Here is a 21,536-nt window from a genome sequence, read left to right on the forward strand (position 1 = left end):
CTATCACCAGTGTATATAGTTACTGTATCTTACAGCGATTGGCTGAGAGCTAAGCCACGCCTATTGTCTGGGCCTTAAAGGGTTGTATCCCTAGCCAGGTCGGATCATTCTGGACTGGTCGGCCACCTGTGAAGAGCTCCTGTCTTTTGCTAATAAAAGCCTTGGATCAACAAGTCTTTGATTCTTTCAACGAGCTCTACCAGTTACTGTATATATGAGGCTGGCCTGCCCACTAATGACTCATCCCTTTAGTCTCCTCCCCTTTTGCCCTGGCCAGAAGGGTCGCATTAACCCCACCCCCTTTTCCGGCATTCCTGTTCCAGCCAAAGTCTTGTGTGCATTAAAGCCTATTGTTCCTGCAGCCTATCACTCTGTGGTTATTGATTGAGCCTATTGTAACCAAAAAACACTGCTGAGACTCTCCCCTGTCTCCAGCTCTGGCTTGTGTCAACCTTTCTTGAGCAATGGCCCCCATAGGAGTCTATTAAAAGCTTATGGGCCCTCTTCTTTGTGAAGCAGTTACGTTTAGTTGGTTTCTTCCAAAAATCTCTCCTACTGACCACGTAAAAAAAATATTTTATGATTTCAGTCCTTGGCCCCTGCCCCCCTAAATGAGCTGCAGGCCTTGTTGAGAAGGATTGCTGTATATTAGCTTTAGCCCTCAATATTCTTACTATCTATACCCATTATAGACTCGTCACATTTTCTCCAGGTTAAAGGGGCAGCCATGGGTATCTGCATGAGCCCCAGCTATGCCTGCCTTTTGTTGGCTACGTGGATTAATCCGTGGTGCAAACCTACAAAGGCAAGTCCCCTCAACTCTTCCTCCACAACTTTGGTCCTGCCTCATGTACCCATAATGAGCTTGTTGACTGCATCTGCTTTGTTGCTAACTTCCACCCCGACCACAAATACACCTATGACTCTGGGCTTGGTACAGCAACAACACGATCTACAAATTCGCTGATGCTACCATGGTTGTGATTGCATAAAAAGAGGCGATGAAAGGTTGGCTGAATGGTGCATCAACAACAACCTCACACTCAATGTCACCAAAAGCAAGGAGATGATTGTTGAATACAGGAGGGGAAAACCAGAGGTGTATGATCCAGCATTCATTGGGGGATCTGAGGTGGAGAGGGTGAACAAACTTGGGAGTTACTATCTTGTAGGATCTTTCCTGGACCCAACACACCAATGGCATTGGTGAAGAAAGCACGTCAGCACCTCTACTTCCTCAGGAGTTATCAGAGGTTTTATATGACACCAGAAACCCTAGCAAATTTCAGCAAATGTGTGATGGAAAGTGTGCTGAGCAGCTACATTACCGTGTGGTCTGGGGACATCAATACCCTTGTAATGGTGTGGGTTGCGTGTGCTAATTGACTCGGGCTGGTCCGCCTTCTGATGACACTCTTACCTGGACTCCTCCCTGGGACCCAGGTCATAAAGGTCGGGCCACCTCTCCCTTCCTGTGCATTGGCACTTCCACACCCGACCATGATGAAGCATCCAAAGAACAAACTACAAAGTCTGGCTGTTATGTGGAGGAAGAATCTTTTCCTTAATTTCCGCCACCACCCAGGCCATGCCTGAGATTGTCTGATCTCGGAAGCTAAGCAGGCTCGGGACTGGTCAGTATTTGGAGGGAAGACGGCCTGGGAACACCAGGGGCTGTAGGTTTCTGTGAGGGGCACTCAACAAAATGGCAACTCTCAGTCTGCTTTATGGTGGACAAAAGTTAAAGAATTTCATCTATGTTACATTCTAGGTGTAGTATCACGTGACAATAATTGAACCTTTTTACCTTTACTTCTTTACTCATGTTAACATTGTCCATTGTTACGAACTGCGCGTAATGAACAGCAATCAACAATGAACCAGTTTTGTTATAGGGAGTGGGGAGGGGGGGGGAAAAATGTCACTGTGTATATTTTAATGATGAATGTTTGTATATATTGTCATTGAAATGGTTTACTGTGAAGTATTAAATGAAATATTATTTAAAAAAATGAACCAGTTTTTAATTTTAAAACATTAATTTTATTTCTAACTCTTAAACGATAGTCTTACCCTATAAACTACCCTACAGTCCAGGCCAAAATCTAGAAAGTTACTTCAAGGTTCAGTCTTTTAAATTCAGTGTTGAAGTGTAGGCCTTTGAAATTTGATATCCAGAATTAATGTTGAACTGATGGGAAGACTGGAGTTGTGGCTGCTACAGACTTATGAATTATCCTTGCGTTGCCTTTGATGAAATGTCCATGCACATGAGCTGTGGTCATAACACTGCCGGCCCTTTTATAGGCAAGACTCGAACTGGGCAGCCTCCATGAAGCTTCCAAACCTCACTGCTAGTCACACTTCAAATGAAGCTGTCTCTCCAAGTGACCTCCACTGTTAGTTACAATCAAAATTAAGCACTTTGCTCCCCAAAAAGACCCTCCTGGCATAGGTCAATCCACCGAAAAGGCCCAGCCATTCACAGAGCCGGCTTTGCTCTGAATTCCACAGAATGGCTGGCCATGAGAGCTGCTTCAAAAAGCTGCTTCCTCTCCAGCGTCAGTATGGTTCTCCCTTTACAGAATCACAATGTCTTTCCAAATGTGTTGAATTCTGGAAACAGACTGTGACAAACTTTCCCTCAGTTCTTCCAATATATCAAATCATCGCTGGGCCTTGACTTGTGCTGTGATGTGCTGTAAATGTTAACTGTGGCCATTCAGTCCCTCCTGACTACACTATCCCTTACAGTGATAATCCCATTTTACTAAAACGAGAGCTTGTAATACCACATAAGGAAAAACCTATATAGGCCTCTTAATTGGGTATTTAAGTTTTAAATCTTCTCTTTGTGGCAAAATAAATCATTTTACAGCTCTAACAGCAACCATGCGATCCTGACTGCAATAAAATGGTAAATGTTACAGTGGTCAGGAATCTAACTACTGTATTTTTTAGAATTGTTTAATGATTTTCAATGGTTTTATAATAGTTTATATCTTATTCAGATTTTCTGATAGCCTTGAGGATAGACATGCAGTCCTATGTCTCTCTATTCTTCTTACTGTCTCTTATTTTCTACTTTGCCATCTTGAATTTTATTGGCCACTTTTCTACCAATCTGACCTCAATATGTTTTGATATTCTCTTACAGATTACTTCCTCACTGCCTACAATTTCTAAGAAGTCTGAGGAGATTTGGCATGCCGTCAAACACCCTATCAAACATCTACAGATACATTGTAGAAAATATATATTGACCAGCTACATCACAGCCTGGTTTGATAATCCAACTGCCCAGGACCACAGAAAGCTGCTGAAGCCAAGCCCATCATAGGCTCCGACCTCCCATCCATTGAAGACATCTTAACTGAGGCACTGCCTCAAGAAGGCACCGATCATCATCAAGGACCTCCTCCCCCCCGCCCCCCACACCCTCCCCCCCCCCGCACCCCACCCACCTAGGTAAGAACTTTTCTCGTTGCTACCTTCAGGCAGAAGGTATGGAAGCCTGAAAACCAGTTCAATAACAATTTATTTCCAACAGCTATCAGTCTTAAACCTCCCCTTGTTACTTACACTAATCCTAAACTGCTCTAACACTACACTCTTGTACCACTACTTTTTTCTTACACTATTTTTCCTGTGTTTATTTATAATCTGTCTTTTTATGTATTACCTTTAAACTATTGTCGTTTTTTTTCCCTCTATGAAGCATCTGTTCAGCTGCCGCAAGTAAGAATTTTGGTGCGTTGGTACTTTGTACAATGTATATCACAATAAATATTATCTTTCCAGCAGAAAAAATGATCGTCTGCAAAGGTTGCAGGTTATTTACAACCACCCATCTTCCTCAGCTCCTTTCACCTTCCCCTGGCTTCTTTCTCCCTGCTCCTTTTACATCCATCTCTCTCACACACACACCATTACTTCTCTCCCCATTCTCTCTGTCTTTCTCTCTTTCTCCATCATTGCATTTCTCTATTTCTCTCTCCTCTATTATTATACCTTCTCTCATTCCTTCTCTCTCCCCATTCTCTCTCTATCATTCCCTCTCTCCCCATCATTCTTTCTCCCTCCCTTTTATTCCTTCTCTTTCCCACCTCTCTTTTATTCCTTCTCTCCCTCCCTCCCTTTTACTCTTCACTATCATTCCTTTCCCATCTCCCTCCCTTTATTCTTTCTCTCTCCATCCCTTCCTATCATCCCTTCTCTCTCTTCCTTCCTTTTATTCCTTCTATCTCTCCCTCCTTCCCTTTTATTCCTTCTCTCTCCCTCCCTTCCTATCATTCCTTCTTTGTCTATCATTCCTTCTCTCTCTCCATCATTCCTTTTTTCCCTTCATCTCTTTATTCCTTCTCTCGCTCCATCATGTCTTTTCTCTTCCTCCCCTTTATTCCATCATGTCTTCTCTCTCCCTCCCTTTTATTCCTTCTCTCTCCATCATGTCTTCTCTCTTTCTCTCCCTCCATCATTCCTTCACTCTCCCTCCCTTCCTATCATTCCTTTCCCTCCCTTTTATTCCTTCTCTCTCCCTCCCTTTTATTTCTCCCCCTCCATCCTTTCTCTCCCTCCCTTTATTCCTCTCTCTCCATCACTCCTCTTTCTCTCCCTCCCTCCCTTATTCCTTCCCTCTCTCCATGTCTTCTCTCTTTCTCTCTCTCCCTTTATTCCTTCTCTCTCTCCCTCTCTTCTTTCTCTCCCTCCCTTTTATTCCTTCCTTCACTCCATCTTTTCTCTTTCTCTCTCCCTTTATTCCTTCTCTCTCTCTCTCCCTCCCTCCCTTTTATTCCTTCCCTCCATGTCTTCTCTCTTTCTCTCTCTCCCTTTATTCCTTCTCTCTCTCTCCCTCCCTCTTCTTTCTCTCCCTCCCTTTTATTCCTTCCCTCTCTCCATCAGGTCTTTTCTCTTTCTCCCTCCCTTTATTCCTTCTCTCTTTCCATCACTCCTCTTTCTCTCCTTCCCTCCCTTTTATTCCTTCCCTCTCTCCATCATATCTTCTCTCCCTCCCTCCCTTTATTCCTTCTTTCTCTCTCGGCATTACTGAATCACGATGCGTTAGAGAGTTTAAAGACCCGCTGATGGATCTTCCCGCAACGCCCACTTGGTAGAAAAGATGACCGGATGTCTGGGGAGAAATCGACCAATCACAAAAGGAAACCGGAACCGGGGGCGGGGCCTAGACTCGATGTGATTGACAGGGCCATGGACCCGTGAGATGGTCGGAGAAGCGGAAACACGATGCTGGGGAAAACTCAGCAGATTGACGGAGAAAAGCAGGCCCGGAGGTGACGTCAGGAGGCGGAGGGACCGATGAGGTGATTGGCAGAGGAGGCGGGGCCCGAGGAACGAAGTCGAGATAATGGGCGGAGGAGGCGGGGCCCAAGGGATGATGGGCAGGGGAGGTGGTTGACAGAGGAGGCGGGGTTTGGGGAGGTGATTGACAGGGGAGGTGGGGCGGCGATTGACAGAGGAAAGCGGGGCGGTGATTGGGCGAGGGGGGGGCTCTGGCGTCATAAGAAAGCCCGTGCAGACTGGAGTCAGCGGCCCCGTTCCACTGCAGCGTGACGTTGGCGTCAAATGACCGAGGTGGGGGAGAGCGAGAGAGGAGAAAAGACGAAGCGGAGAGAAGTGAGCGCAACGGGCGGCGGAGACCGGGCCGGGGCGGGTTGAGTTGGGTCGGGTCGGGTCGGGGCAGGGGGGCATGAGGGCATGAGGGTGCGGGTGGCCGAGGATGGAGGGGGAGGGGAAGGGGGAAGGGGGGGAAAGGGCTGCGGGCTGCGGGCACTGGGGCGGCCTGCAGCTAGGCCCGAGTGGGGGGAGGGGGGGGGAGGGGAGGGGGAGGGGGAGGGGGCTGGTTCATCCTTTAACTGTTTGTTTTTCTCGAACCTTCTAGAAGCTTTTGGACTTTGTTTCCCCCCCAACCCGTTACTGAGCAACATTTAATTTAAAAAAACCCATCTTTTAGGGGAATTTTGCAGCTTTGGTGGGGTTTTTCCTGCCTTTTATTGAACCAGGATGTCCTGTCCTAATAGGAAGTGGGTGAAATTAAACTATTCTCTGGTTTTCCTCCTTCAAATGGGGCTTGAAACTGTGCCCAATGGTTGGGTAACGTTTCAGAAACCAATTATATATATATGGGGGGGGATTGTGGAATAATTAGCCCTGATCCCATATTTTTTTAATGCAAATTCCCCCAAAGTTTGAATTATGCCTGTAATGGGTGAGATTAGTTGATTTTTCTGGAAGAGCAGGGGTTTTTTTTTTAACCCCCCCCCCACTCCCAATCCAGATTAAACATCAAGAAGAAAAGCCAGAGGAAAGTTGAATGTTCACGAAATGATTGACAGTTCATTCAGGTTCTGGGCCTGGGGTGGGGGGAGATGCAGAGTTTAGATTGGTGTGTTTTTGTTTTCTTTTTGATCTGCAGACTTCTCCTGCCTCGATGAAGGGCTAAAGGGCGAAATGTCGGTTCTGCACCTTTGCGAATAGGCTGAATGCGCCTGAGATTGTCTGATCTCAGAAGCTAAGGGCTGCCGGGTGCTGTAGGTTTCTGTTGTGAGGGGCGCTGGGCAGAGGGGCTTTCGGTAGACCAAAGTTTAAAAATAATTTCATGCCTTTTACATTCCAAATGTAGTATTGCATGACAATAATGAAACCTTTATCTATGTAAAGTACACCGTTTGACCTGCTGAGTTTAACCAGCATTAACCATATAACCATTCGAGTCTGCACCGGTTCACTAGAACAACTTGTTTCTTTTACTTAAATCACTGTCTGCAGACTCCTGTTTTTAACTTTTCTGGTCTGTGGTGAAGATGAACTACTGGTATTGGAACACTCTATGTGTAACAAGGATATAAATTTGCAAGTATTCTTAAAATGTTCCCACAAAAACTAAACAAAAATCCTTTAGAGTTCTGGGACACAGTTTGAGGTTTCCAGATCCCATCCTCTTTAACCTTCTCTCCCCCCCCCAAAAAAAAGGGTCTGGGTGTGAAGAGGTTTAGAACCATTACGTGAGAAGATCCATAAATCATTTTGAGGATTCATCAATGTTTTGCACGTAATTACGTCCTTCATTTGCATTGCTCATCAAGATGCTCTTGGAAGAAGGGTATTAGGTAGTATTTGTTTTGTGGCTACTCCAGCTTGTGAAGATCAAGAGAAAGGTGATGTTTGTGAATAGCTTTTGTTGATGTGGATTACATAGCATCCGACTTTGCACAGTTTTAGCAATCAAGAAAAGTTTTTTTTTGGCTTGTGCCATTATTGAAATGCAATTTGACTGTTTTCTAATTGATCGACAAGTAGCTTTTTTAAAACTGCCATCTCCATGTGACCAGAAGGGTCATGTTCTATTATTATGGTGGTTTTTGTGGTCTTGGTGGGTCTATATGTGCATCTTAAATGTCCTGAAATTACAGTTCTTAATTCTGCAGTTTTATTGCCATGTTCTCTTTCAGACAATATAAAATTTCAGAATGAATGGTTGCCGTGTGTTCATTGGTCGCCTGAGCCCGCAGGTGCGAGAACGTGATGTGGAAAAATTCTTCAAGGGCTATGGACGTATTCGTGAAATTGACCTGAAGAGAGGGTTTGGATTTGTGGTGAGTGTATTTTTTTTGCCTCAAACAGATGTTTCTTTTACCTTGCTCTTACAAGTTCTTAAAAACTTAGCTGAGGCAAACAAGAAATCTACAGATGAAGGGCTTTCAGCCCAAAAAATGTTAACTTTTCATGGATGGTCATATCACCTTTATTTATTGTTCATTCCCTGGTCGCACGATAAAGATGAGATGGCATTTCTCCAGCACCATGGAGCATATTTACACAATTATGTTAGAATAGAATTTAAACACATTAAAATATTACAACATAAACAATAAAAGTTCATGATACACTATCCACATGTTCTAAGGATTTAGGAGCCTGATATCTTGGGGGAAACTGTTCCTCAATCTGGATGCAAGGACCTGAGTGCCAGATGACAGAAAGGAGAACAGTTTACATGAGGGGGTTTGTGGAGTCCTTCACAATGTTTATTACCTTTCACCTATATCATGTTGTAGACATCCTTCATGGTAGGAAGAGAGACCCCAGTATCTTTTCCGCTCACTTCACTATTTGTAGGGTTTTGCAGTCCGAGGAAGTACAGCTTCCAAACTAGGTGGTGATTCACCTAGGATTCTCGCAATACATACTTTGTAAAATGTAGTGAGGATGGAGGGTGGGAGATGAACTTCCTTGGCCTTTGCAGGAAGTAGAAGCACTGCTGGGCTTGGCTAGGCTTTGGAGCTGGTGTTAAGGGACCAGGTGAGATTCTCCGGCAAGTGTACTCCAAGGAATGTGATATTCTTAATGACCTCAACCGTTGAGCCATCAATGGAGTGTGGTTCCCCGTGCCCTTCTAAAGTCAACAACCATCTCTTTTGTTTTATTAACATTCAGATACAGGTTGTTGGCTCTGCGCCAGTTCTAATCCCTGTACGCTGATTCCTCATTCTTACGAAGGCCCACCACAGTCATGCCATCAGCAAACGATGATGTGGTTTGACCTGTGTTTAGCTGCACAGTAGTGGGTCAGCAGAGTGAACAACAATGGACTAAGGATTCAGCCCTGGGTGGGGGGGGGGGGGGGTGTGGCGTGTTTCGTTTGATGTCCTTGGAAGTGCTGCTGTTATTGATCCAGACTGCTTGAGATCCCTAGCAGGAAGTCAAGAATCCAATTGCAGAGGGAGATGTTTAGACACAACCGGTTCAACTTCCCTATGAGGTACTGAGGTATGATTGTGTTGAATGCTGAACTGAAGTTGAAGATGTCCTTGTTTTCCAGGTGGGTGAAGGCTAGATGGAGGGTGGTAGCAATGGCATTGTATGTAGAGCGATTGGACCTGTATGCGATCTGCAGGGGTGGGGGCAGCAGGAGCTTGATGTGCCCCAAGACAAGCCTCTCTAAGCACTTGATGACGATGGACATGAGTAAGTGTTGACAGGGTGGTAGTCGTTGAGGTCGGACATAGACAACTTTGGCTCGGTGACAGTGGTGGTGGTGGCTTTGAAGCACATTGGGGCCACTGCGCTTCACAGAAAGATGTTAAGGATCTGAGTAAGAACCTAAGCCACTCTGCCGGGAACGTTGTCTGGTCCAGCATTTTTCTGTGGGTTGACCTTGCCTAATTCTTCACATTTGGAGGAGAGGTGGTCTTGGCTGCCACGTCGTTTTTTGCCTCAGCATTTGGGAGGGAGGCGTCGCCAGCACAGGCAGATGTGTAGACTTGTGGTTGGTTGGTGATGCCCTTCCACATGCGTCACATGTCCTCCCTGACCCGCTAGTCTTCCTCCAGCATGTTCTCTGTGTTTCTTCTGTTTTCCAACATCTGTAGAGTTATTGCTACCTCCATTTGGTTTCTCAACTGAGTTTCTTGAAGTCTTGCTCTTCCTTAAGTAGTTTTTATTTAGGCATAAGGCACTAACTGGCCCATGCCACCTAATTTACACCCCATTATCCTAACCTAACCCCAGTACGTTTTTGAAGGATGGGAGGAAACCCACATAGACAGTGGGAAAAGGTACAAACTCCTTAAGGATTCTAACCCAGGTCCGGTCCTGATTGCTAGCGCTGTAAAGGTGTTACGCCAAGTGTGCTGCTGTTCTTTGAGAGCCTCTCTCACTGTTACCCTGCTGCTCTCGAGGTCTGCAAAGTGTATTGCAAGTAGAGTTGCTCTCCAAGTAACTAGCTGATTTACAAGTGGGGTGGAGGGTGATGCTACAGTAGATAGAATGACCTGGATTTTCAAGTTGCCTTTTGAGACTAGAGTTGGGACAATTAGAATGAATTGAAGAGAGGAAATGAAGATAACTAATGAGATGGACTGTGATGGGCCTCTTTATTTATAATTTGGACATGATGTACCATTTTTTAGGTTGACAGTTGCAACATATTTTGTTTGGAGAAAATGAGATGAATGGTAAATATTCAGATTGGCACATGATCAACACATGTAAGATGTCTGCTTTTGAGGAGGAGCAGGCAGTAATTTGCATCTAATGAGTAGTGTACAAAATGTGTTAAAAGTTCCAGATTGGTAGCAAGATGGCTGAGAATTTAAATTAACTGAATTTGCAGCCCTGAAACGCAAAGTAATTCATCTAAACGGGGAAGATTGATGTAAATTCTGTTTTGCCACTGTTGGTAATTCAAGCAAGTTTTATAGTAGCTGTTTTTTGTAGCAAAGGTTCAAGTTGATGAGTTTGTAATTTACAATATACATCTGAACTGACATTTTATTATGTTGCAGCTCAGTGGGTACTTTGTTTCTAAATTAAAAAAAAGTAATAAGCCCAAAAGATGGGTAATATCGATATCCTAGTGCAAAATGACACTTTCGCCATCGCTAGCAGACAGTAACTAAATGCTCTACTCCAATAGTACTTTCCAAGGCTGCAAACTCCACTGCCAAGCAGGATGAGGCTGAGCAGTTGCTGATACAGCATTTTGATATTGTTCACCACGATAGAGAACGGTAGAAATGATGAACTTGAGTGTGCCCACCATGCTAAATTCATCTGCCTGCTCGTTCACTTGCCTGCCTCTTGAATGTTTTGATCACATCTATTCATCATCTCTGGTATTTCAAGCATCTGCTATTTTTTTTTTTAAATACTATGCTTCGTGCATCTCTTTTGAACTCTACCCCACCCTAAATCAGTGCTCTTGGGTATTTGATATCTTTAAGTTACTGTTCTCTTGATTTCTGCTTCCCAGAATTCCATTAAAATCAATAGTGTAATTCCCTTTTAATATTGGTGAACCAGCTTTATTTTGATCCGGGAAGAGTTTACTGAAAGCTACTCCTGAACTTTGATCTCTAAAAGATCTCACTTGGCTTCATTGATCACCATGATGGAACTTGAACTGTTTTTTGTCGTCTTGCTTCTCGCGATCATGACATTTGTTTAAGCATCAATTGAAATGAAATCCTCCTCTCTAGGAATTCGATGATGCCCGCGATGCTGATGACGCAGTTTATGAGCTGAATGGCAAGGAATTGTTCCGTGAACGGTGAGTGCCTTAACTACGGCAGGATAATAATCTTTAACCCTGAAAGAAATGACTATTTCAACAACAACAACAAAAATCGCTGAAAGTAGTGACATTTTGCAGAACTGCTTCTTCCCCAATTTGGTATATGAATGCAGGACTACTGGTCGGTATAGGTTGGAGTAATTGTACCTCGACTCGGATCAGGCCTGAAACAGTAGTTATCCTTTAGATGCTGCATGACCTGAGTTTCCCCAGCATCTTTGTGTATTAAACTTGGTCCCAATTAAGGTTATGGTCTACTATCGTTCGAATGTTATTCTGTCCTGAAAAATCTAGTTTGTTCTTGGAAAAGCAATGAGCAATTGTTTAAACCAATAACTCTACGTTCTGTTGCAAGTGTTTTTTGTGTAGCATTTCTGATTTGAATGTAACGTATTTCTATAAAATTCTGGTCTAGGATCACTGTGGAACTGGCAAAGGCACCACCCCGGAGAGGAGGGGGCAGATTTGGTGGAAGATTTAATTACTACCGCCCCAGAAGTGAACGAAGCAGTGGACTAAGGTAGAGAATGGATGGGAAAGTGGAAAGGACCAGGAGGAAGTTGACTTTTCAAATGGGTGGGGGTTTAAAAGATGAGGACAACATGGGTTTCTTGTTTCTCTCAGGATATTCTGCTGATCAAATTACTCATGTCCCCTGGGGGTTGGGCTTCTGTGTTTTCCTTCGGGCTTGGTTGAAAATGCATTCACTTCTGCCTCCCTGGGCCCTACTGTGGTAATTGTCGCTGTGGGCTGTATCAAGTCGAATTCTGCCCTTTCGAAGTGGATTTTTTCCCAGCTGTTTTGTGCTTCTGCATTACTCCTCCTAACAAATTCAATCTGTGTTATCAGCCTGAAGATTTAGTTGATCATTCTCTTCCTCCAGATGCTACCCAGCGTTTGAAAATTTTTTTTAATTCCACCCTCGAGTTGAAAAATGGTGAACAGCAAAGGAAATGACAGACTTGCACATTGTTCATGTTTGAATTGCCTATATTCTTTCTGAACCCGTTTTATTTTCACCCTTGACGAGGCATTAATTCTTTCCTTGTCTATATGCTTCTTTCTTCTTTGGCTTGGCTTCGCGGATGAAGATTTATGGAGGGGTAAAGTCCACGTCAGCTGCAGACTCGTTTTTTGGCTGACAAGTCCGATGCGGGACAGGCAAACGCGGTTGCAGCGGTTTAAAATCTAGGATTATGGCTTGCATGGAAAGCCTTGTGGCGGGGGAGATGCGCCAGCTTCCTCTCTGTTCAATTGATGCTATTTGTGATTTCAGATATGGGCCTCCAGTTCGCACTGACTACCGCCTGATTGTGAAGAATCTATCTTCCCGTGTTAGTTGGCAGGTGAGTTCACATATTTAAATTACAAGAATTTAACAGACTAAATTGTAAAAGATTGATTTTCGTGGATGCCTGTGCTTAAACACATGGGTCATAACTTCATAAATATAACCCATAGCTTGCTTTACCCTTGGGCCTGAGGAAGCTGTGAGTTTTCAGGAATTGAAGTAGGTCCATTGAGCGAGTTGGAAGTTTGTTAATGGCAGCTCTAATTATTAACCTATTTACTACATCTTGTTTCCCCAGCAAATATTGTATCGTGCATTTGTGGCTTCTAGGTTACCGTTCTGTGTTGACTGAACACTGCACGGACAAAATTTCTCTTATCTTAGGCAGGTGTTTGACGTATCAACAGAAGGGTGTAATTTGATCCAAGGTATTTTTTGCCACTGTTGTCTTAATCAAGTGGCAGTAATATGTTGCTCCCTGGAAATTATGGAGAGTGAACTTTACTGAAATTGGTTAGTGTAAATCTGGTTTTCAAACTTTCGTCCACACACGTACCACCTTAATCCCATGCCATAGGTGCTCTGTGATTAGTAAGTGATTACTTAAGGTGGTATGTGAGTGGCAAGAAAAAGTTGGAAAACTACTGATGTAAATTGACCATGATGGTTTAGGACCCCAAAAAGAGCACCATGGTGCTGTTGGTCCATTGTATTATGCACACATTTGCTCATTCTTACACGATTTTAGTCTCCTCTATTTCCCATTGTATATTATATTTATGGGGAAAAGAAAAATCAGTGGTGAGATCTGGGGAGCTGGGTGAAGGTGTTAATGAATAGAGAATACTCTCCACAGTGAGCTTTGCTTTCCATTTATCCCCTCTATTTTGTCCCAGGCCATCAGTCATTGTTCTAAATTGCACCTAGAATGATTACTTTGGGTACTTTGACCAAAAAGTACCTTTCTTTGGAAAGAAGTGCTTCCTGACATCATTCTTGACTGTGATTTGTCAAATAGCCTGTCCCTTGTTCTTGTTTAATAATTACCAGGACACCATCCATTTTTGAAAAGCTAACCCATAGATAATCACAAAGAATGATGCATGTTGGGTTATTTTTGTGAAAATATGATCCCGGGAGGCTCATCTGATTTTTCTTAATTTTTTAATGAAATCTAATGGTATTCTGCACAAACTTTTAAAATGAATGCCCATTAAATTTCTGAGCTTTAAATTTTAACAACTCCAATTATACTCCTTTTTACTGTAATAATTGTGCACTGTATAAATCTGATGGCTTAATATTGTTGGAAATTAATGACCTCTTGACTAAATTTGAAAACCTTTGTTTAGCAGCTTGTCGTGCGGTCATTGGCATTTTGACCAGGAGTTCCCTTTTCTCGTGTTGTCGCGTCCTGTATCTGGAAAAGTCCCGTGTTGACTAATATGCCAGTCGGCTCCCACGATTCAGGCAGCTGGACGCGGGTTCTGGGTTGTACTGATCCTAGGGTCACCGATGGCGTCGACACCTGTCGCATTCCCAGCCCTGGTGTAAGGAAAAAAAATCCGTGTCGATCTCGCTCGGAGGCTTGTCAGGAGATTGACTTGTAAGGTGGCCGAGCCTTCACCCAACCCATGATTATTGGTGGCACTTACCCAGGGTGGCAGGCACATTCGGTGCCTCCGAGGGAGGGCCAGGCCCCAAGAAGCTGTATCGAGAGGGTATTGTATTGAGTGGGTGCACCCTTTGCTTAGATGCATCACGTAGGGCTTGGATGGTTGCCTAAAATTGTAAATGTCTGGGTAACCATGGCTAATTTAAATTTATATTTTTAATGTGTGGAATGGGGATGTCATGATACTGAACACAATATTGCAAGGCTCCCCCCACCCCCGGGGTCTATAATTATGTGGATCCAAGTGGGATAATCGCATGTGCATAATTGATTCAGTGGCTACACAAATGAGATGGCAAATGATTGTAGAGCAATCAGTGTGTTGTGTGGAAGAAATGGGAGACGGGTGGGATTTTTAAAGTGAAATGTATGTTTTTCAATTCCTTTTGACACTAGTTAATTGAAATGGGTTTTTTTGGGGGGGAAAGAAAACACTGGCATTGAGAGCAGCACAGGCTTTTTGCAGGCGACTTGATTAAATTGAAAAAATGATTCTTGAGCCAACCACTCTCCTCCCAGCTGAAGATTTTTTTCTAAATGATTAGAGCTGTCATCAACCAAGCTGTTCTTGCTTGGTTGGGCACGGATTAACAAGCCTGTTGGTGCAACTGGTATTTTTTTTAAAAAGAAATCTTGGTTGGACCATTCCAGAAGTTGGCAAGCACTGATCTTTAATCGAGAAAGTTTGGTTCAACTGTCTGCAGCATTCCACGGCACTTGAATCGTGTGTATTTTTAGCATGCCTTTGTGCTGTGATGAAGGGAGGTTTAGTTCTGCTAACAGGTGACATTTGACTAAGCTGTAAATAATCCACATCTGAGGCTCACACATTTAGTTCCCACAGCATGACATCCCAATTCTGAGGCAATTAATTGGTGGTTATTGTGTTGTGATTTTTGTTTGTTTGTGTGAACGACATTAAGTGTTTTTCCTGTTTGTAGGATTTGAAGGACATCATGCGACAAGCTGGTGAAGTGACCTTCACTGATGCTCATAGAGTCCACAACAATGAAGGGTAAGAAAACACAGCTGTTCTCTTTGGAACTTCAGTTGCCACTTGAGTTGAGTGTGGAATCCCAGCTAGTTGCCCTATTTGAGGGTCTGTACGTACATTTTAACATGTCCAGCTCAAGTTGGAGGATTTGCTGTTTGTTAAAGCAGGAGTGGCCGGAATTTCAGGCTGGGAGAGCTTCAGAAGGAAACCTTGCAGTTTTGGTGGTGGGTTCTCCCATTAGTGCAGTAAAGTCTTGAGGTGACCTGCAATGCTTCAACACATTTACTCCACCAGCAACTCTGGTTCAAATTTGGTGCTGCCTGCAATGAGTTGTATGTTCTCCCTGTGTCTGCATGGATTTCCTTCAGGCACTGTTTGCTCCCACCCTTAAACATACATGAGTGGGGTATTTGGGCCTGTAGGGTCTGTTAACGTGCTGGATGTCTAAATTTAAATTAACTTGTATAAATAAGAAAAGACCTTGGGTGTTGTTGGACTTTAACCATCAGGTCGCCATGTTTGCGTTTCTAGTGGAATTCTAGCGTTAAGTGCCATTTGAACACAAAGACCAAGACTGGATGTCATATGCACTTGCTGGCTGAATACTGGTAAGCCTGCATGTCTAGATGACTAAAGGAACTCTGGATGCAGGTTCTGGAGGTGACTACAGAAAAATCGTCCTTTGGTGCTTTCACCTGGCTCATTGGATTTAGTGAAGGAGATTCCACCATGTATTTGAGCACAGGATGGGCAATCAAATTGTGGTTCTTTCTCCAAGAAAAGGAGGGGGAGACGGGGATGAATTCTGCAGTGTATCCTTTGTCTTCAGTTTCTTGTACCCGCCTCCTGAATAATAGCTCTAAAAGTAATTATGGTTTCATGATTACACATTTGCCACTGGCAAATTAAAAGACTATTTCAGAATTGAAATTGGCATAATTATATCTTGAATAAAATGTTTGGGAAAGAAAACACTGGCATTGAGAGCAGCACAGGCTTTTTGCAGGCGACTTGATTAAATTGAAAAAATGATTCTTGAGCCAACCACTCTCCTCCCAGCTGAAGATTTTTTTCTAAATGATTAGAGCTGTCATCAACCAAGCTGTTCTTGCTTGGTTGGGCACGGATTAACAAGCCTGTTGGTGCAACTGGTATTTTTTTTTAAAAAGAAATCTTGGTTGGACCATTACAGATATTACCTGGTAATTGTATACTACGTCCCGTTCCAATTTCAGAAATTTATCTTGTAATCCTGCATTTTTGCATCTGCAGAATACTGACTATTCTCATTTTTACCTTTACTATAGCATTGTGGAGTTCGCTTCTTATAGTGACTTGAAAAATGCAATTGATAAACTGGATGGAAAAGAGATCAGTGGGCGAAGGGTCCAACTGATTGAGGAACCACGGCGCCACAGGTAACTTGCCCAGTGTTTGAGGATGCACATTGGGAGATTGAGATGAGTGAAATTAGTGGGGTTGAAAGTCCTTTTTTCATTTTTTTGTAATTCTAAAGGGGATCTAATAAACTGAAGCACTTAGCAGTTGCGTGCAATTAACAGCCCATCTTCCTAGCTTTTAAAAGAACCAATTTGGGATAAATGAAGATGCTTGAAATTAACCCTTGGAAGGAAATTTTTCAGAAATCAACTAGAATACAAGGAAACTTGCTTCCTCGTATCTCTAGCCTCTAATATTACGGGGGGGGAAAGGGGTATTTTCCACCATCCTTGAAGATTTGGGGCTTTAAAATACTTCATGCCATGTAGAATATACCATACATCTGATACTGGGAAATGGGATAATCCAGGGTGAGAAAGCAGAAACAAGGGTGCATGTCTGAGAGGAAAAAAGGGACAGATGGGCTGTGCCCCACATCCCAACCCAGTTATTAGTTACGCTGGCCAGCTAAACCTGCGTACCTGATCTTTTATCCCTGTTGCCCAAAAGTGTGCACACTTGCACCCACCTTGGCAAGGAGGGAATGACATGGTGGCACCGTATTTGTGAAGCAGCCACAAAACTGGCAAAGAACTGCTTGATATACTAATGTCAGTAAAGGGACATCGAAGAGGCTGGGCGTAGTGGCATGCACCTGTAATCTGGGTGCTTGGAGGTCAGGAGTTCTGGGCTGCTGCAGGCTATGTTGGTTAGGCATCCACAAGAAATTCAGTATCCATATGGTGCTTCCGAGGAACCTGGAACTACTAGGTGTGATTAAAGGTGGGGGGGAGAGAGACCTCTAGTTTATGTACCCTTCTGCTTTCTCAAGAGCAAGTTAACAGCCAATGTGCGGAATAAAACTAGAATGAGTGGTTCATGTGGGGATTCTGATCTGTTGTTCCAGGTCTTGGACAAGATCCCGTTCCAGAAGTTCTTCAAGATCCCGCAGCTACAAGGGCTCCAGAAGTGCTTCCAGATCTGCAAGCCGCTCGCCAAGCCGCAGCCGGTCCCGCTCTCGTAGCAGGTCGCCTGCCCGTGATAGCAAGCGGCAGAGGAATGATTCCCGCTCCCCAAGTCGCTCACCAGAAGTCAAGCGCCGCAGGAAGCCAACCCAGTCCAGATCACGGTCAAACTCCCCCAGTAAATCGGCCCGTTCCTGGTCTGGCTCTCGGGAGCAATCCCCTGTCAACAGTGCAGAGTAAACACCGCATTGTGGAATCGTTTTTATAATTTGCTAAAAGATTTTCTATGAAATGTTGGCCTCGTTTTTTTTTCTGTCTGTTGCTGGGTTTGGGATTTAAGTACTTCAATTTTATTCATGCAAACGCTTTGAACCATTCAATGCAGACGTCTGGTTTAAAGTTGTGTGTTTCTTAGAATAATTTGAGAATCAATCATCATTTGAGTAGTATTGTTGAAATATTGCTGGTACCTTTCTGGTGGGCCCACTCGACTAGTCTAAGGACTTCTGTCAGTCATTTAACAATGTTCTGACATTGGTGGTTGAGCAGTGGAGAAGTTGATGTCTCGGCGGTTTATGGTGTTTCTCAGCACTTGCATGAACATGGAGTTTTGAATTTAAAAAAGATAAAGGATGTGATGGATTTGAATTTGAGCACCCCTGTAATAGAACATAAAATTGAGGTTTGTAGTTTAATGCCCCAACTTAATTGGCCAGTCTTGACTATTTGGCTTGAAGGAAATGGGCTGGTTTAAAGAGTGCTTCCATTTATTGAGACCACTGAAGACCAAAAAAAAGCATTTTGACTCCCAAACTGCATCTTGACAGGGATGAAGATGCTGTTTTGCCAGCTGAGATGTTTTGCTATGTACAAAATGGCTGAAACTGCCCTTTTAAGGGGCCAGTGGAGGTTAAACTATTCAAATGTTTATTAGGAAACCTTTCAAGGTGGGTCATTATTTTTTTGCTTTGAATTGCTACTGGTTCCAAAACTTTTCAAACTATTCTCACTAGTTTTTTTTTAAAGCATTGATGTAGTGCTGTTGGGTTTCAGTAGCACACATTTACATCCTGCCTTTAGAGAACCCTACCCTGCTTGCACTTGGAATTCACTGTTAATTTGAAGCTTCTGGTAGCAAAGGAGATGAGTTTCTCACCTGCTCTGAGGATCACCAGGACCTTGTCAGGTGGGGAGGGCAGAGAAAATGTATATATAGTTTTTGGTTCACATGTTAATAGTTCATTCTTTATTTGGTTCCTTTCACATTGTTTTAAAATATATATAAAGTAATATTTAACGACCCATCCTCTGTCGTTGGAGAAAAAACCTGGAATGTTGCTCTGCATTGGAACTGAATTTAAAGGAACAACCTGCACCAATTTAAATGTTTGTACCTAACAATTTTATACAAAAACTATAAATCTCAATGTTCCATGTACCTTTACTGTAATCTAGTTTATAGTCTATTGTGTACTACATCCAGGCTGTGTATTGCTATCATTCCTTGCAGCAAGAAATGGTACTGCATTAAAAATTAGCTACCAGTGATCTCTGGAGCTTGTTTATTTACTGGGCAGTTCTCACACTGGAGTGAAGTTTAAAACTTCTAATATTACCTTCTTTTGATGCAAGTGTTGGAATATTTATATTTAATTTAGACATGCAGCACAGTAACAAGGCTCAATTAACTACCATCCCTGTACGTTTGCAGGGTGAGGGGAAACCAGAGCATCTGGGGAAAGCCCATGCAGACACAGACAACATGCAAGCTCCTTGCAGACCGCATTGGAATTTGTACCTGGGTTGCTGGCACGGGTCGATGGCAACCTAGGCAAGTTTTGCCCCCAAAGTTGTCATTTGGTGGCCATTTATTGAGTGAGGGGTCTCTCTTTAGGTTGGGTTCCAAATACATCAAACCATTTGTTTTCCTCTTGTAATTGATGCAGGAAGCTAAATTCTTTAGAACTAGCCACTAGTTTTGAGCTGGCCCTTCAAAAGATAGCAAGTATTACAATGTTTTGAGTAAAATCCCATTGGTGACCAGACCTATACTGGGGCTGAAATACAATAAATGCAAGATGTAGATTGGTGCAATATAACTTTGCACCACCTAGATCTCACAGCAAAAACGAAAATGAATTTAAATCTGATATTTTGGATCAATGCTTTAGGTATGGTGAGGAGATGAAAACTTTTCTACGTTCAACTTGGGCATGTTCCAAGGTAAACCCTTTTGGATAGATCTGGGGAAACTTTTTAGAGCAAATTAAAGGAAACTATTTTCCACAGAACCCAGAATTATTTTTAGTGGAAATAATGCAGCCCTAAGACCTAAAATGAGGTCGTCCAAATGTCAAACAGTATTTAACATTGCAGTGGCCAGGGAATGTATAGCGTTTGCTTGGAAGTCTGATTCACATCTCTGAATGGCCTGCTGGAATGTGGAAATGCATAGCTGTGTACTCCTTGAAAATTACCTATAAACCGAAGAAATAAATGCTAGGCATTTATTTAACTTTATGTAACTTTAATTGAGTGTCAAGTCACTCCCTCCTTGAGGTCTTGAATAAATTTTGAAAGTGAAATTTGTGGGGTAGATGATGGACTTGACAATCCCTGCTTCCTATTTTTTCATTGGGCCCTATTTCCTTTCTCTTAATGGGGTGAAGATGGGGATTATAGCTATGTATCAAAGATTATTTTATCCACATCTAAAACAAAGATGAAGAATTTAATTCTAATTTTTTTTGAGGAGTTAAATACAATTGAGGTTTAAAAAAACAGACTAAATTTTACATTTATATTTTTACATAAACTTCAAGCATTTTCATCTGTCTTTATTTAAATCAAGTTCCCATTTCATTTTTGATTTATGGACAAATTAGGCATTTTGTTATAACTTGTACATCTCAGAGATAAATTCATTTGATTCTTCCTTGGTAAACAATAATTCTAAAACCGATTGCCGAGGTAATTTTAAACTGGCCTAATTTCTCCAACAAAAAGTGTTATCAGGAACTTGAAACTTCATTCTAAGATTTAAAAACTTCCCAGCTTCAAAATAATCAACTTTTTAAATCCCCATTTGATTCCATATTTTCAAAAAAACAATTAGTAATGGGTGACAGTTTATTCTGATGGGCATTTTGGCTGAAATCTTACCCCTTCCCACCTATCTGATTAAAATATCAATTTATTCCATTTTTCAATTAAATGTTTCAAAATTGGTGGATCTTTTCCAATTAACAATTTGGAATTCCACTTGTAAATAAACTTCTCAATTTTATTTAAACTATATTGGCCCAAATAGATTTATTCAAATCCAACATTGCATTCATAAATTTCAATCGTGCAGTTTTAAATTAATTCTGAAAATGAAGTTGTAAACCACCTAATTCAAATCTCCAAGTTAATTTCTCCAAAAATACCCTATTCATTTTCCCTTCCATTTAAAAAAAAAAAAAAAAATTTCAGGTCTTCAGAAAAGATTTGGGGGTACCGAACAAGGGACGGATTGAGAAAGATTGAATTCTCGGAAAATAGTCATTTTGATACAGTTCACTCATCCTATATCGATATAACTAATGTCATACGATTTCATACTGTAAATAAAATATATAAAAATATATTTTTACTCTTTTATGTTCTTGTTGATTCCATGTTTGACATACAAGATATTCAACAAAAAAAGTACGTGAATTTATGCTGATAGCAATCGGTCTTTCGATTTTTTTTTTTTTTTCTTTTCTCCCCACTCCCATGGTAAGTTTGTGGTATTTGTGTTCCACATGTTTGTCACTGTGGAGCAGTTGAAGTTGCTGTACTTAGAATTCTGAGGGCCTAGTGATATTTTTCCCCGTTTTGTCTTCAACTTTGAACCCATGGTAGATGGGGAGATCACTCAAACCCTGATTTTTGTTGAACTGACATCTATCTGGCCCTTGAACAATGAAAGTGACCTGTCAGCAACAATACCAAAGTCCTCTAACCACTCGTCTATGGTCTCACTATCTTTTGCCATCGTGTTTAAACCTTGTGCTATCCTTTTTATGATGTCAAAGCTCCATTCTTGCTTTACC

General features: G+C 42.3%; 1 protein-coding gene across 3 annotated transcripts; it reads left to right on the top strand.

The window, feature by feature from the left end:
* Nucleotides 1-5,526: 5,526 nt before the first annotated feature.
* LOC138748728 (serine/arginine-rich splicing factor 5-like) lies at nucleotides 5,527-19,005 on the top strand. Of its 3 annotated transcripts, XM_069909391.1 has the most exons (8): nucleotides 5,527-5,634; nucleotides 7,470-7,613; nucleotides 10,998-11,068; nucleotides 11,508-11,612; nucleotides 12,369-12,438; nucleotides 15,000-15,073; nucleotides 16,360-16,470; nucleotides 17,400-19,005. In XM_069909391.1, exons 2-8 carry the CDS (start codon nucleotides 7,488-7,490, stop codon nucleotides 17,695-17,697), a joined length of 855 nt encoding a protein of 284 aa, XP_069765492.1. In that variant the 5' UTR covers nucleotides 5,527-5,634; nucleotides 7,470-7,487; the 3' UTR covers nucleotides 17,698-19,005. The 3 variants fall into 3 exon arrangements, with proteins under 3 accessions (XP_069765492.1, XP_069765493.1, XP_069765494.1); XM_069909392.1 differs by lacking the exons at nucleotides 15,000-15,073; nucleotides 16,360-16,470; nucleotides 17,400-19,005 and adding an exon at nucleotides 13,736-13,858; XM_069909393.1 differs by lacking the exons at nucleotides 15,000-15,073; nucleotides 16,360-16,470; nucleotides 17,400-19,005 and adding an exon at nucleotides 13,739-13,857.
* The last annotated feature ends 2,531 nt before the right edge of the window (nucleotides 19,006-21,536 follow it).

The sequence above is a fragment of the Narcine bancroftii genome, chromosome 13 (genome assembly GCF_036971445.1).
Source record: "Narcine bancroftii isolate sNarBan1 chromosome 13, sNarBan1.hap1, whole genome shotgun sequence".
Classification (NCBI taxonomy): Eukaryota; Metazoa; Chordata; class Chondrichthyes; order Torpediniformes; family Narcinidae; genus Narcine; species Narcine bancroftii.

What these genes read in the sequence shown, in the direction of transcription:
- LOC138748728 (XM_069909391.1), top strand. Translation starts at nt 7,488, where the DNA reads ATGAATGGTTGCCGTGTGTTCATTGGTCGCCTGAGCCCGCAGGTGCGA. An exon ending in AAGGAATTGTTCCGTGAACG is followed by an intron (nt 11,069 to 11,507) that starts GTGAGTGCCTTA and finishes ATTCTGGTCTAG; the next exon opens with GATCACTGTGGAACTGGCAA. An exon ending in GAGGAACCACGGCGCCACAG is followed by an intron (nt 16,471 to 17,399) that starts GTAACTTGCCCA and finishes CTGTTGTTCCAG; the next exon opens with GTCTTGGACAAGATCCCGTT.